Here is a 15,895-nt window from a genome sequence, read left to right as displayed (position 1 = left end):
GCGCTCCACGCCTAGACTCAACCCGGTGCTTCGTGCCGGGATGTGAAGCACAAATTTTTTAATTTGTTCACACATTCTTCCACTTAGTAATGAATCAAATAGTCTTGCAATTTTTAAAATTCATTATAAAATCTAACAATTCAATACAATAACATTGATTATCTCAACAATAATAATTGGAAAAGATAACTGAAGCAAAAGTGATTTTTAAATATCACTGAAAGAGTTCCAACTATAACAACAGGTAAATGGAAAAGAAAGTATATTATGTTTTCAAAAAGATAGTTGTATTGTCGAAAATCAACTATCAAAAAGAAAGCTTTCTCTTCTTAGATGAATTATCAACAGTGGATCTAACACGGGAAACATGTGTGGGCGAAGTTGTGACACGCCCCGCCCCAGATTGTGCTGCAACATCTAAAAACGGAAAAAAAAAAGACTTTAGAAATAAAAATATTAAATTTATAAAGCAAAACATTAATGAAAATGGTGAGTAATTATTACATGGGGACGTGATATGATTGGCTCTAACATTAGTAGAGCAGTCGGCGGAATTTGGATGAAACTGATGCAAAGTTACAAAACATGATAAATCTTGAAACTCCCAGTCATTCAATATGTGTCTAGTGTGGGACCGAGGTATCAATATGTGTCTAGTGTGGGACCGAGGTATGAAGTACTCAACATCTGTTTGTCCAACATAGTAGCATTGGATCCATCCAAAATATAAAATTTCTACATATAAAGGAGTGTTTCCATTAGTAAATCCATCATTGGGTAATCTTTCGATTACCGTAGCCAAAGTTCTATGGATAACATCATCCGTAGCAATAGTTTGCAATGCTTCTTGAAGTCTCATTTGATAAGGAGAGGCACGATAATATTCGAATACTGTTTGGGCCATCTATTAATAAAATTTAGAAAACATAAAAATTAGTAATATTGATCAAATTAATAAAAAAAGAAAAAAATGACTTTACAATATTGAAATTAGAAGACCAATTTAGAAGAGAAAAAGAGTTTGTAATGCATATTGTATAAAAGAACTTTATACATGATAATTTCTCAAAACTTACTTTTGTATAAATGCAAATAAAATTTCATAGAAAATAAGTCAAACATGGTTTTATTCAAGGAATATAATATTTCAAAAGAGCATGAGAGATTAAAACATTTCATTATTTGTTAAAGGAAAAAAGTTGAACTTACTTTTCTTTGAAAACCTTAATACTTAAAAAGAACACGAGACAGCAAAATAGTTCATTTCTTGAAAATATATGATTAAAAAAGAATAAATAAACTTTGATGATATTGTACCAAAAATATTATGTAAATATAATATGAGAAAAAAAACATTACAGTTATGATAGAAAGTTCAAATAACTTTTTATGGTAGAAATAATTTAAACACAATGTTCTCATATAGTAAAACAAACATACGTTTAACTCCACATAAAATCATGAATATCTATCCATACATGAGAGATATGAATAAAACATTAAAGTATTAATTCAGAGAAAATAAGTCAAACTTGCTTTTCATCGACGAAGAACTCACTATTGAAAAAGAGCATAAGAAAGTACAACACTACATTTTATAGATATGTGAACAAAGAAGAAAAAAAGGCTTTGATTGTATTGAAATAAAAATATTATGCAAATATAATATGAGAGAACAAAGATTACACTTTTTGAAAAAATACAGATTACAATACTTTCTGTAAAACTTCTTTATATACAATATTGATGGTACCATTTACCATGTCCTCTTTCTCATCAATCAAGACTTTCAATCTATCCAGAGACTTTACTCTTGAGAAAGCAACATAGAGTTGACCATGAGTAAAGATTGGGGTTTTTAGATATATCCCAAAACATGATAACGTTTGGCCTTGCGATTTTTTGATTGTCATTGCAAATGCCAAACGGACTGGGAATTGCAAGCGTTTCATTGAGAAAGGAAGTTCCAGTGTAGTTGGGATGAAAGTTATCCTCGGGATAAAAACTCTGTCACCAATATTGGTCCCTATAATTATCTCTGCATCAATGAACTTGTTATTGAAAGCCTTGCATACCAGCCTAGTACCATTGCATAAACCTTTAGAAGGATTCAAGTTCCTGAGCAATATTGTTGGAGCATTTGCTTTGAGCAGCAAGATATGAGGAGGAATACCTCCACCGAGGTCAAGGGAATTTAGATATTCCACAGAATAGAGGAATGATTCTCCTCGGTTCTATCCACAAAATCAGCACGTATTGTTTAACCTCTCCCGGCATCAGCTGCAATGCATGATTGTTTATCATTTCCACATCATTGTTTCGAGGTGCAAGAATGGCATGTCCACTAAAGAATGTTTTGTAATCAATTACACAATTCATTTCACAATAGACAAAATTGATCAAGTCTTGCATAGATCCTCCCTTTAACAACAATGCAGGTGGAATTTGCAATATATTATTAGTATGTGTCAAATCTTTTCCATCTCCAATGTCTTGCAACCATGCAACAAACTGATCCTGGTCTGATGCGACCCGCATATTCTGTGTAAGTTTCAAAACATTGAAATATTGTCACAAATTGGAACAACATATAGCAGCACCAACAATATCCTCACGGGTACCCTTTGGTACAACAGGTAATATTTAACTAAAATCTCCACCTAGTAGAATAACTTTACCACCAAATGGCATATCACATTGCATTATATCCTTTAAAGCTCTGTCCAGTGCCTCAAAGGTATTACGATGCAACATAGGAGCTTCATCCCACAAAATAAGACTTGCCTCTTTTAACAGTGCTGCAAGTGACTTTGAACAGGTATATTGCATGTAGAATTATTATCTACTTGCAATGGAATTTTGAACTTTGAATGGGCAGTACGACCATGTGGCAAAAGCAATGCAGCAATACCAGAGGATGCTGTAGCTATTGCAATGCAACCTTGACTGCGAAGCTTTGCAAGCAAACATTTGTATAGGAATGTTTTTCCAAAACCGCCTTGCCATCTAAGAAAAATGGTTTACCCAAACCACTATCAATAGCATTCATTATTGCCATAAAACAATTTCTTTGTCCATAATTCAACAAGCTTGCATTGTTAAGAAGGTATTCTCTTATTCTACCTTATCATATAGTTGTTCATCAAGGATCAAAGGATTTGTGTACTCTTGCATTGTGACCTTAGGCAATCCATGATACTCTGCCAAATTGCGTCCATGTTTATCTAAAAGTTTTTGAATATGCATCAACGCATGATTATTGGCCTCATCTTGCATATCAACATTTCGCCTATTTTGCAAGGAGAGTCGATGTTTTATATCCTCTGTCAATGGAACTAAGAACTCTTCCCATAGAGCCCCAGGTCGGGCAGGCGAACAAAATACCAAGATGGACGCAAACAAATTTCTTAATTGAGCACCGGTTTGCATCAATGCAGCTTCACGCAAACACATTTGCCATTCATCATCTATTTCCAACATTCTTTTTGCAACGCAAGCCTCCTTAAAAGTTGAATATACCACATTATCAACCGTACGCAATGCCTCAAAGGATGTGCACCCCTTGCATACAGTGAGTAGTAGGCGCAAATAGTATTTTTCTCCACACGTAGGTGAAACAAAGTATATCCGACCACATGTAGTTCCTTGCTTTCTCTTTGTCCACATTTTTTTGTGTGCATTCCAAACCCAAAACATTGGAAAGTCTTGATAGAGAACTGTGTTAGCGTCAGGGTGCAAATGATTGCATGTAAACCATTCTGTGAGAGTTGTTTTTTGAGCATTTTCATTTTGCACCACATCACAAATGTTATCAGAGTCACGAAAGGAAACAGTATTCTCTCCAGGTAAATGTATTTGCAATCGTTGAATATTGGGTTTCTCATCATGAAGTTTGAATTCAAATATTCGCCAACATGTTTCAGAAGCTAAAATATATCGTGCATCTAAGTACCTCTCAATCTCATCAATATTTTGTGCATCAATATTTTCTGTGTCAATATCATTGGATTCAGAACCACGTATACTTGTAAACCGAATGGTTGCTCGATCATGGCCCTTATATACATATTTATACAAATATTTGACAGCTGCAATTATCGAGCAAACCTCAACATTTATGTGAGCACTATACTTGGAACTCAAATAAGAATTGTAAGGCACTATCCATCAGTTATCCAAGAGGTTACCATTAGCATTATGAGTCCTTCCATTCTCTCAACGTCTGTATAAAGGATAACCAGTTTTATCAACTGTAGTTGTATGTATAAACTTTTTTGGATAATCCTTTATACACTTTCCGTCCACCATGCAAGCACTTTTTGGATTGAACTCACCACACGGACCATGTATGTTACATTTAGTAATAATTCGATATAAATCCAAAAACCTTTCCTTATCAGGTAGCTCAGCGCACACCAGTCTATCATAATGACGTGCCTCTAGTGGCTTAAAGCATGGTTCTAATATCAAGAGCATATGTGAATGAGGCAAGCCTCTCTTTTGGAATTCTATGACGGACACATATCCAGCAACTTTACCAAACAGCTCCTTTTTCACTATCGACTGCATCATGTCCTTATGTTTCAAATGAAAAACTCTAGCAGTTAAATCTGGTCGATCATGTGCAGTTTGACCAGGCAACAAAGCATCTGTAATTTCAGACCACCTAGGATTGCATGCCATGGTGATAAACAAATCAGGTTTGCCTTTGCTACGCACAATTGCCATAGCATCTTGATATAATTGGTACATGAATCTTGGTCCACCTGTAAAGCTAGATGGCAATACTATTCTCCTGCCCACACCAATCCCAGCGATATTAGTATCAACTGCATCTGAACCATTGACCATATCAGCCAATCCCCTATACATTTCAACTCGCAATGTTGCTTGATTACGACGACACCAAGCCAATCTACATTGTTCAATGCTCCAATAAGCATCGACAATGTATTGTTGTAGCAAGCGACCACCACGCAAAAGACATGCATTAGTATCATCTCAAATGTGAAGTCAAAAAGCGTAATACTGCATTTGAGTGACACAATCTTTATTTGCAAGATTATTGACATTAATATGAGCATCCATAAATGCATATGGAACTTTAGTATGCCATCCATCCTCTCCATTTGGAAAAAGAAGAACATATAACAGTGGCATATTGCCTTGTGTAAGTTAGAAATATAAATCAAATGGCCTTGTCGTGTGCAAACTTGAATGCTACGATGATCAAGTGTATCATCATCACCTTGTCCAGGCATGATCGCAGCAACCTCACTTGCAGTGGGAATTGAATATCATCTAGAGGTGGATCAATTTTGAAAAATTGACATTCTTATTTCTACTGATGGATTGCGTTGCAAGCTTGCACCAACTGCTATAAAGGCCTGTGTGTAAGCATTGTGATCATGCATCATTTGTTGAAGCTCTTGTAGTAAGTCTGGCAAAATCCCAGGTAAAACCCCCATGTGATTCAATAACTCATGATCAGTGTCATAAATATAAAGTTGTGCAAACTTTGGTATTCGTTGTCCATCTTCACTTGGCAATAGGGAATCTATTCGGTGATATATTGATCCATGAACTCGAAAAGTATAACCATTTCCATCTTGAGGCAAAAGCTCATCAATTTTTACACCCATTGAAACAAAAGCCAATGCGTTATTATAAGCACGTTTTTTTTTTTTGAATTCTCTACTTTGTGGATTTGTGCCATCAAGCAAATTACATAGAGGTTGTGGTGACTGCTGTAGAGGTGGTAAAATTACCTTCCCTTCTCTACAGCAATGCTTTCCAATCGAAGTTGTATGCATTGTTTTAGTTTCACCGTGCCACAACTTAGCCATGCAATGGTGACAAACCTTGCAAAGGGTACCAATTGCATGCAAATTTGGTTTTTGGAAGAGCAAAATTGTTACTGATGGATGAACATCCAAATTAGGTGGCATGTCATGGAGAATTGAACAAAATCCACCATTTTGAGGTAGAAATATAGGAGCTTGAATCCTGTACTGGTCATGTACCATCTCAGTACTTGCACTTGCATTATGGATAGCTTCATTCTCTTCTTGAATAATGCGAGGCAATTCAACATCTAAGGACAGTAATGGTGCACCAGGCATTTGAGCACTTATATCAATTGTATTTGTTGTAGTGCGATGCAATTGTTGTAATTGCGTTCTTGCTCTTGCCGTGTGTCTACGTTCAGCTCTAGTAGCATCAAGCATTTGCCTACAATTTTATAATCCACCATCTGGATTATTTGTGTTTCCATTTCTTTGTCGACTTGTGCTATGTACCCTCACTCCGAGAAGGGTAGCAATTCATGGTAATCCAACATCTCAACATCTATATTGTGGATAGTTGCATTGTCTCCTTGACGAATAGGAGGTGGTTGAACTTTCAACGGCAACAATGGTGCAACTGGCATTTGGACACTTGTAGCTTGGATGCCATTGTATCTATCTCTATCTATGGTAGAAATGATGCAGTTGTTGTAATTATGTTCGGCTCTCGTAACATTAAGCATTTGCCTACGCACACTCAAGCCACCATTAGGATTGTATTGTCGAGTTGTGGTAGACATCTGAGCCTGAAAGGATACCAAATCATGAGCAGTAGAGCAAGATGCAACATGAAATTGATTGGTTTGATATAGCTGATTTGGGATTTGAACATCCATATCGTTTCCATTTCCATGATGTTGTTCATACATATCTCTTGCATGGTCACGAATATGTAATTCGGTCCTAACTCTTGCAATGTGCCTATATCTATGTCTAGTAATTTTGAGCATTTCCCTACATGCACGCAATACACGATCTCTAGGCACAGAATGTGTTGGAAGTACCATTGTCGAGAAAAACCTGAGATAAAAAGAAAAATGTACTTTGATATTAGTATTTACAAATGCGAAGTTTTTTGAAACGTTATTATAGTCTATACTATGATAAAGATTATAATTTCACATAGGGAACAATGTAATCTCACATAGGCAAGAATATAAATTGAAATAGCATATTACGTCATTGTCATGAGGGATACATAAGTCCAAATCACATGAAATTTCTCAAACCCAGCAATAGAATGACATATCTATTGGAGGATTTGTCCAAAAAGTCTTGAAGGAATTAGGTATGTTAAGAGAACTATGCATTGGACGATGAACTCGTATGACGATTCACACCAAAGTTCTGGCAGAAGGAGATTGAAGCTCTTTGAAGTTTGATTAAACTCTTCATTTGCTTCTTAACTATATCCAACCGATGCATGAGCTTTAGGGATACAACACAATTGTTGTGACATTTGACATGTTTGAGGGCACATCAAACTAACTTCGTCCTTGCCATGCCTTAGATTTTACGGACATTCATCCGTGCGTTGAGAACGCACGAAATGATGTCTGGTACAGGAACATTGTTTCTTGCATCAGATATTTCAGCACACTCCATATGGTCATCGTTATACAACGTATTTTTAAAGAGAGAGAGAGAGAGAGAGAGAGAGAGAGAGAGAGAGAGAGAGAGAGAGAGAGAGAGAGAGAGAGAGAGAGAGAGAGAGAGAGAGAGAGAGAGAGAGAGCATTCTTTAAAAGTGATTGCATACTTTTATGACCTAGGCGAACTAAAATTTCTTCCTATCTCTTAGGGAAGACTTTAGCAAAGATATACCTCAATATAAATTTGGTCTAAACACTATTTCAATATAAAATTTGAAGATTATAACATCACATAAGCAACAATATAATCTTACATATGCAAGAATATAAATTGAAAGAGCATATTATGTCATTATCATGGGGGATACAAAAGTCCAAATCACATGAAAATTCTCAAACGCAACAATAGAATGACATATCTATCGGAGGATCCAACAGAAAGTTATTGAAATCCTTAGATATGCTAAGAGAACTATGCATTGGACGATGAACTCATTCGACGATTCAATAGGTTCAACATTGCATAGAACCTATTGAGGCAAACTTTTAGAGATGTGACATGCACATCGAGGCAAATGCTCTCAGGTGCAAGCACGCTTGAATTCTTTTGAGCTAGTAATTCACACACTCAATCCTCTATACGATCATTGCTCTTAGCAAGGTCTTGCAGCTTTTCTGCATGGTCTTCCAAAGCACACCGTGGCCAGTGCTTGCGAACCAACTCATAGATTTCTCCTAAATAGCCCTTTACTTCATCTATCTCGTCTTGCAAAATTATCCCATCAGCCAAGCCTCCTTCATATTTTCCAAGCCTCCTTCATATTTTTCTGCCAGGATTTTTTCGATCCTTTGAAGGCGATCACCAAAGTTTTGACAGAAGGAGTTCGAAGCTCTTTGACGTTTGTTTAAACTCTTGATTTGCTTCTCCATTGCATCCAATCGATGCATGAGCTTTAGGGATACGACGGAAGTGTTGTGTCCTTTGACATGTTTGAGGGCACGCCGTACTGACTTCCTCCTAGCCATGTCTTTGACTTTACGCACATTCATTCGTGCATTGGGAGTACACAAAACAATGTCTGGTACATGGACATTGTTTCTTGCATCAAATATTTCAGCATGCTCCATACTGCCATGGTTACACAAAGTATTAAGAGATCACACACACACACACACACACAGAACATTTTTAAAAAGTAATTGAATACTTTCATGACCTAGGTGCACCAAAGTATTACAATATTTATGCATACATGAGAGAGACACAATGAGACTATGTTGAGAAAATATTTGACACATCTTTTTCTCCACATCAAAGCATGAATATACATACACACATGAGGAACATCATAAAAGCATTAAACTATTAAAGTATTCAAGCATTAATTAAAACTTAAATGAACAAAATATTAAGTTTTTTAAGTTTTAATAAATAATCTAATTACTTTATTCATCAACATTAACACATCTTTAACTCTATATTAAACCATGAATATCCACAGTTATTTGAGAAAGACAAAGTGTGTATCGATAAAGAAAAACATTTTACATGCAATAAATTATAATATTTAAATTTCAACTTTGTAACTTTTAGACAACACATAATACACATTAATTAATAGCACACATACACATATCAATACATAACATTAACACAAACATAACAATATTATCACACATCCTCTCCATAACACACTTAACACACATTCATTTTTAAATGCATAATACACATTAATTATTAGCACATATATACATATGAATACATACTATTAATACAAACATAATAATGTTATCACACATTTATACTAAAACACATACACACATTAATTAATAACACACTTAAAACACGTAATACACCTTAACAATGTAATGACACTCATAACACATTAATTAATAACACGCATAAACACATTAAGAAATAATATTAACACATTTTCATATCAAAAGACATGACATGCATACATTAATAACACACATAACACACATTATTTAATAACACACATTCATTTTTAAATGCATACTACACATTAATTATTAGCACATATATACATATGAATACATACTATTAACACAAACATAATAATATTATCACACATTTATACTAAAACACATAACACACATTAATTAATAACACACTTAAAACATGTAATACACCTTAACAATGTAATGACACACATAACACATTAATTAATAGCATGCATAAACACATTAAGAAATAATATTAACACACTTTCATATCAAAAGACATGACATGCATACATTAATAACACGCATAATACACATTATTTAATAACACACATTCATTTTCAAATGCATAATACACATTGATTATTAGCACATATATACATATGAATACATACTATTAACACAAACATAATAATGTTATCACACATTTATACTAAAACACATACACACATTAATTAATGACACACATAACACATTAATTAATAACACGCATAAACACATTAAAAAATAATATTAACACACTTTCATATCAAAAGACATGACATGCATACATTAAAAAATTAAACATCCAATAAATTAAAATATTACAATTTTAACTTTTATAACTTTTAGAGAGAGAGAGAGAGAGAGAGAGAGAGAGAGAGAGAGAGAGAGAGAGAGAGAGAGAGAGAGTGATGCCTACATGAATACTTAAATGAGACACATGATCAAAGTGCTACAATTTCAATTTTCTAATTAACTTTATGAGAGAGAGAGAGAGAGAGAGAGAGAGAGAGAGAGAGAGAGAGAGAGAGAGAGAGAGAGAGAGAGATGCACTTGAGAAGTATTGACGATGACGAAAGAGTAGAGTTGATGACGAAAGAAAAAGTACAAAAATTGCATGGAAAAATGAAAATGATGTTAGAGAGTAACGTCAAACATATTTAAGTGCATCATAAACATTGGTAATGTAATAATGCACATTAATTATTAACATGCCTACACACATCCCCCTCTCTCATTCTTCACAATGGCATGCACACAACACACACACACGCACTTGCACTCACACACACACATACACACTCACACACACACACACACACACACACACTCACTCACTCACATGATATGTGTACACACAATGGCATGCACACAACACACACGCACACACTTGTACTCACACACACACATACACATGCACATACACTCACACACACACACACTCACACTATGTGTACACATAATGGCATGCACACAACACACACGCACGCACTTGCACTCACACACACACATACACATGCACATACACTCACACACACACACACTCACACACACACATACACATGCACATACACTCACACACACTCTCTCTCACACACACACACACACACACTCACATTGATGCACACACACACACACACACACACACACACACACACACACACACACACACACACACACACACACACACATAGACACTCACATTGATCGTCTGAGCAACAGCGCAGGCAGATGATCGTCGGAGCAACAGCGCAGGCAAATGATCGTCGGAGCAGCTCTTTATATAGAGCTGGCTGCTACACAGCTCTCCGAGCTCAACTCGCCCCGCGCAGCTCGAGGAGGACGCAGCTCGAGGAGGCGGGGGCACAGGTCGACTCACGAGACTGTCAATGCCCTTTTCGCGGTGAGGGGGTGCCGAACGCGTGGCACCCCCGCGATAAAGTCAAGGGGAGGTCGGGGGCTGCCACGTGGCAGTAGCCCCCGACCTCCTCTTAACTAATAGTAGAGATGAGTGAAACCTTAGAGAGGGACCTTAGGTAGGTTTCAAATTATGATTGAAACTTGTTGAAGCAGGTTAGGAGTGTTGAGAAAAATGAAACTATACAGTAATGACAGAGCTTGAGTGCTTCGCAATGGTGTTTGCCCCCTGGCGGAGGAATTCCAACACTACCTACTATCGACACATTTCAAATTCTATGTGGACCATGAGGCCCTGTCCTTCTTGATGTACAAAGTAGATGTGAAGGGAAGAATGATGAGATGGCTCCTTCTATTCCAAGAGTTCCAACTTTGAAGTGGTTACCAAGCCTGGTCGCTCCATGTCCTGATTGATGATCATCTATTGTGAATCCCTCAAAGCAATGAAGGGGAACAGGATGATCCTGACCTTCCTAATGCTTTCTAGTTGAAATAGTAATCGCATGGTATGTAGACATAGTCAACCTCTTGGCTGCTCAACAATTTTCCCCTAGTATCTCTAGCTGCGAAAAGAAGAAGCTTATGTTGGAATTATCCCCCTACACCTTGTTAGGTGGCACTCTATACAAGAAAGGCAAGTATGAAGTATTGAGAAGATTTATTATAGGAGATGAGATTGGAATAGTGCTAAAAGCATGCAACGACGAGCCTTGTGGAGGACACTTTACTAGAGAAGCAACATCCAAAAAGGCTCTACTCGCAGGATATTGGTGGCCAACACTCCTCCACAAGGATGCTTATGACTATTGCAAATGTTGTGATGCTTGTCAATGGATGGGAAAGTCTACCAAATCTAGCACTATGCCACTATAGCCCATCCTTCCCCTAAATCCATTCGAGAAGTGGGAAATTGACTTCTTGGGACTGATCGATCCTCCCACCAGAAGAAAGTAGAGCAGATACATCTTGGTATGTACTGATTATGTTACGGAGTGGTATGGAGACAAAGCTCTCAAGCGGAACGATGGCAACAACGTGGCCCTATTCTTGTACAAGAATATCATAACCCATTTTGACAATCCCCTAGAGCTCGTAAGTGACAGATGTACTGACTTCCTCAATAAGATTATGGAAGAATTAATAGAGTTATACAAGATCCACCATTGCAAGTCCACACCTTACTACCCCACATCCAACGGCCAAGTCGAAGTTACGAATTGCATCCTCTGCTCGATCCTAACAAGGATGATTGTCGCCCATCGCCTGATTGGGATGATCGACTTACAGAGGCCCTCTAGGCATATAGAACCTCCCATAAGGCTGCTATAGTGCTATAGTGCCTCTTGTAGTTTTCGTCAATGTAATTTTTTTACCCCCACCCACGTTTGGGAAGGGGGCATGCTTTACTACTCTTTTTTCATTTTTTTAACAAATATATATAATTAAAAAATTAAATAAAAAATCCTACCCTCCCAACCGTCACCCCGTCTCTCCCCTCCTCTTTCCTTCCCTCCCTCCCTCCCTCTCTCTCTCTCTCTCTCTCTCTCCCTCTCTCTCTCTACGCGTATCTCCTTCATCTCCCTCTCTCCTCCTCCTCCATCCCTCTTCCTTCTCCATTTCTCCCTCCCTTATTCCCTCCCTCAGCCTACCTCCTTCCTCCCTTATTCCCTCTCTCAACCTACCTCCTCCTCCCTCCCCTTCTCCCTCTGCGCTGCCCTGTCCCCTACTAACACCGCCTTCCAGGTCCTGCGCCCCACTCACCACACATCCTTTGTTGCTCATCGCCCACCAAGTCTCTACACCCTGCCCATTGCTCGTCTCCTTGTCACCCTCTTGTGCCCTCCTCGACCCGCCCGCACCCAAACCCTTCCTCCCTCCCCACCCTTGCCCACCTACCCACCCACAACCTCCCACCCTCCACACCCTTACCCACCCTCTCTACCCTTACCTACCTCCAACCTTACCCCCCCCACCCCCCAACCTTAATCCCCCTTACCCTCCAAGCTTACTCCCCACCCTTTTCCCCCCTCCCACCCTTAATCACCCCCCACCCCTTAATTCCCCCCAAAACCTTACATTCATTCCCCCACCCTTACCTTTTTACCCCCCTCCCTTTTCATTTTTACCCCCCCCAAAAACTATTTACCCCCCACACATTAATTCCCCCCTATTATTCTCCCCCACGCATACGCCTTCTCATTACCCTCCCTGCGAATGCCTCTTAGCCGCGCGATTGTTTGTGTGTCGGCTACTTTGTGCTCATTCATGTGCGGGTTGATATCAATTTGATTTTCCTACAATCATTTAGAAAGTGGTCGGAATGATCAAGACAAAACACTTAATATAATACTTTGGCTTTTACGATTCAAGTGTGGTTTGGAAAGAGATCAATGATCAAGTCAATCTCTTCATTGTCTTGCTTTGTCTCTTGAAGCTCCTTGTTTGTGAGTTGTACATCAAGAGCAAGAGTGGGTGGCAAAGCTATCGATGGTTGAGACTTTACACAGGAGGCTCAAAGTCCAACTCCAAAGCAAGATCCTTTGTCTCATCATCTATTGCATCATTGTCGCTCACTTCCTCTTCCTGGTGCTTTTCTTGTGCTAATGTTGTGAGTGAATGGGGGTCTGTAGAAGTTCAGTCATCCTCTTGTAGACTCTCTTGGTCCGCCTCCTTGCAAGTGGTGTCAAACACCCGTCGTCCTCAAGGATTGATAGGCACAACTTGCCTCCATGGACTATGAGAATCTAGGGCAGCATAGAAGAAATCTTGGTCATAGTGTACCGATAATATGTATGCTTCCTGTGTTGTTCGTAATGGATTTGAAGAGTCAACTGACCAAAACCTAGAGGGCTCTTGTCTCATTGTGGCCCAGCCCCTTTGTACTCAGCACGGAACCAGTCAACCTTCAACACAACCTGTTAACATACAAGATTTGAAACATTTTAGAAGGAAGTCTAAAGCAAATATTGTCAACGTACTATTATTGCTAGAAATTACCCTCTTACAAATAGAGGAAATGGACTACCACATAGAACTTGCATCATGATGGTAATATTTTTTCGCCATTGTGGGATGAAATTCTTGTAGAAAGTGGATTTGGCAATAAGAATCTCCAACTCTTTAGTGGAAGAAGGAACTTTGCAAACATCCATTGAATTCTTCTCTTCTTGGCAATGCCATTTCCTTCATTTTCAGCCTCTTCTGATGCTTGTTGATGGCAAGTTTCCCTGGTTGCACACCAAAAACATGGAGCCCCAATAGAGACACCAAGGAAAAGGTTCTACTGCAATAAAATCTATCTTGTAACATTAGCAAGCTTTTATTTCATTCTTTTGGTGACCAAAACAAGGAAAACAACAAATCTTCACGCAACATCATAGTAAATATCTCCCACGAATTTGATAGAATCTACCATAATCTTCAACATCTTCATAGAATCCATCATAACAAACAAGAACACAAAAGAATACACCATTTTTGAATGAAAATCAATCACATAGTATTCATCTTCATTGTCTTCATAGCTTTCTCTCTCAATCTCTCATAGAAAGATACATTGTTTTGATAGAATTGGCTACCTCTGACTCTCTCTCTCTCTCTCTCTCTCTCTCTCTCTCTCTCTCTCTCGCTCAATAATACATCATATCCTTATTACAATACTCAATAATAGAACTTAATAATCCCTCTTAGGTTGTGGATGCACCTCCCAAAAGGTATGGGAGGTATGAAAGGGCACCAGAGCCACTACAGTGTCTCTTCATAGCTCACTACTGTCACTGTCACTTCAGTCTTCAGCAACTACTTCTTCCATTTGTTTTAGCTCTTTTGAACTTAGATTCATCCTTTCCAAAAGTTAGAAAAATTTTCCAAAATCACACATACATTCTACAGAACACTTACACAAGATCTTCAAAATAGAATAGAAGAGAAACAGAGCAGAGACAAAAGCTCTACAGAGGGTCACAGAGAACATCAGAACCTCGTAGCTCATACTAAAACCATTCCAAACTATCAAAAACTATTCAATAAACCTTCAAAAGATTTCAACCTTCATCAATCATCAATCCATGCTTCATAGAGAAGAAAATCAAAACAAAACAGAAGCTATACAGAAGGTATCAAAACCTCAGCAGAACCTATCAAAACATCATAGAGCTTCATATTTCCACTAAGAATCATCGTGAGCTTCCAAAACATAATCAATATCATCCAAAACACTCTCAAAAGATTTCATTAACAATCATACATCACTCAAAATTCATCAAAAATCAACCATTCAGACCTCAAAAACAACAAAAAATCAGTCAAAATTTTAGTATTTTTCCACTCTCAACAAAGAAGTATAGGATACATCAACATTCTTCATGTTTACTTCCTTAGTAATAAGCAAAGAACCCTCTACATTCTTGAGCTGAAAGTAACCTTCAAGAGGGTTTGCACTTATAGAAGTGTGGAATTTATGCCAAGACTCAGGTACTGTGACAAGTAAGTAGAGGGACTTGACATTCTCATCAAACTTAAGACCTTGCAAAGTAAGCTGACTAAAAATGAAATGAAACTCACTTAAATGAGAAGACATAGATTTCACTTTCTTCATGCTAAGGTCCATGGTTTTCTTAAGCTAATGTAGCTAAGTTGCAGGATTTTTCTTATCATAGAGATCACAAATATTTTTCCATAATGTAGAATCAACACACTTAGTTTCAAGGGCATTGAAGTATACATGCCTTGGCAATGACAAAATGATGGTAGACTTATATAGCTCATCAAACTCTTTCCATTCCTCTACATCATAAAGTTTTCACTTTATGCA

At 37.7% G+C, this 15,895-nt stretch overlaps 1 protein-coding gene across 1 annotated transcript; it reads right to left on the bottom strand.

The window, feature by feature from the left end:
- Positions 1 to 3,114: 3,114 nt before the first annotated feature.
- LOC148035719 (uncharacterized) lies at positions 3,115 to 4,851 on the bottom strand. The gene is made up of 2 exons (XM_087678835.1): positions 4,335 to 4,851; positions 3,115 to 4,088 (listed from the first exon to the last, which is right to left on the bottom strand). The coding sequence occupies exons 1-2, from the start codon at positions 4,849 to 4,851 to the stop codon at positions 3,115 to 3,117; spliced, it is 1,491 nt and encodes a 496-aa protein (XP_087534961.1).
- Positions 4,852 to 15,895: the final 11,044 nt, after the last annotated feature.

Source organism: Lygodium microphyllum, chromosome 5, assembly GCF_053477565.2.
Source record: "Lygodium microphyllum isolate KBCC chromosome 5, Lygodium_microphyllum_v1.1.10, whole genome shotgun sequence".
NCBI classification, from domain to species: Eukaryota; Viridiplantae; Streptophyta; class Polypodiopsida; order Schizaeales; family Lygodiaceae; genus Lygodium; species Lygodium microphyllum.
The sequence above is the reverse complement of the archived record's forward strand: the minus strand, read 5'-3'. Positions and strand labels throughout refer to the sequence as shown.

Coding starts and splice junctions, on each gene's coding strand:
- LOC148035719 (XM_087678835.1), bottom strand. CDS start 4,851: ATGGTCAATGGTTCAGATGCAGTTGATACTAATATCGCTGGGATTGGT. Junction 4,089..4,334: donor TAACATACATGGTCCGTGTG/GTGAGTTCAATC, acceptor CGATAATTGCAG/CTGTCAAATATTTGTATAAA.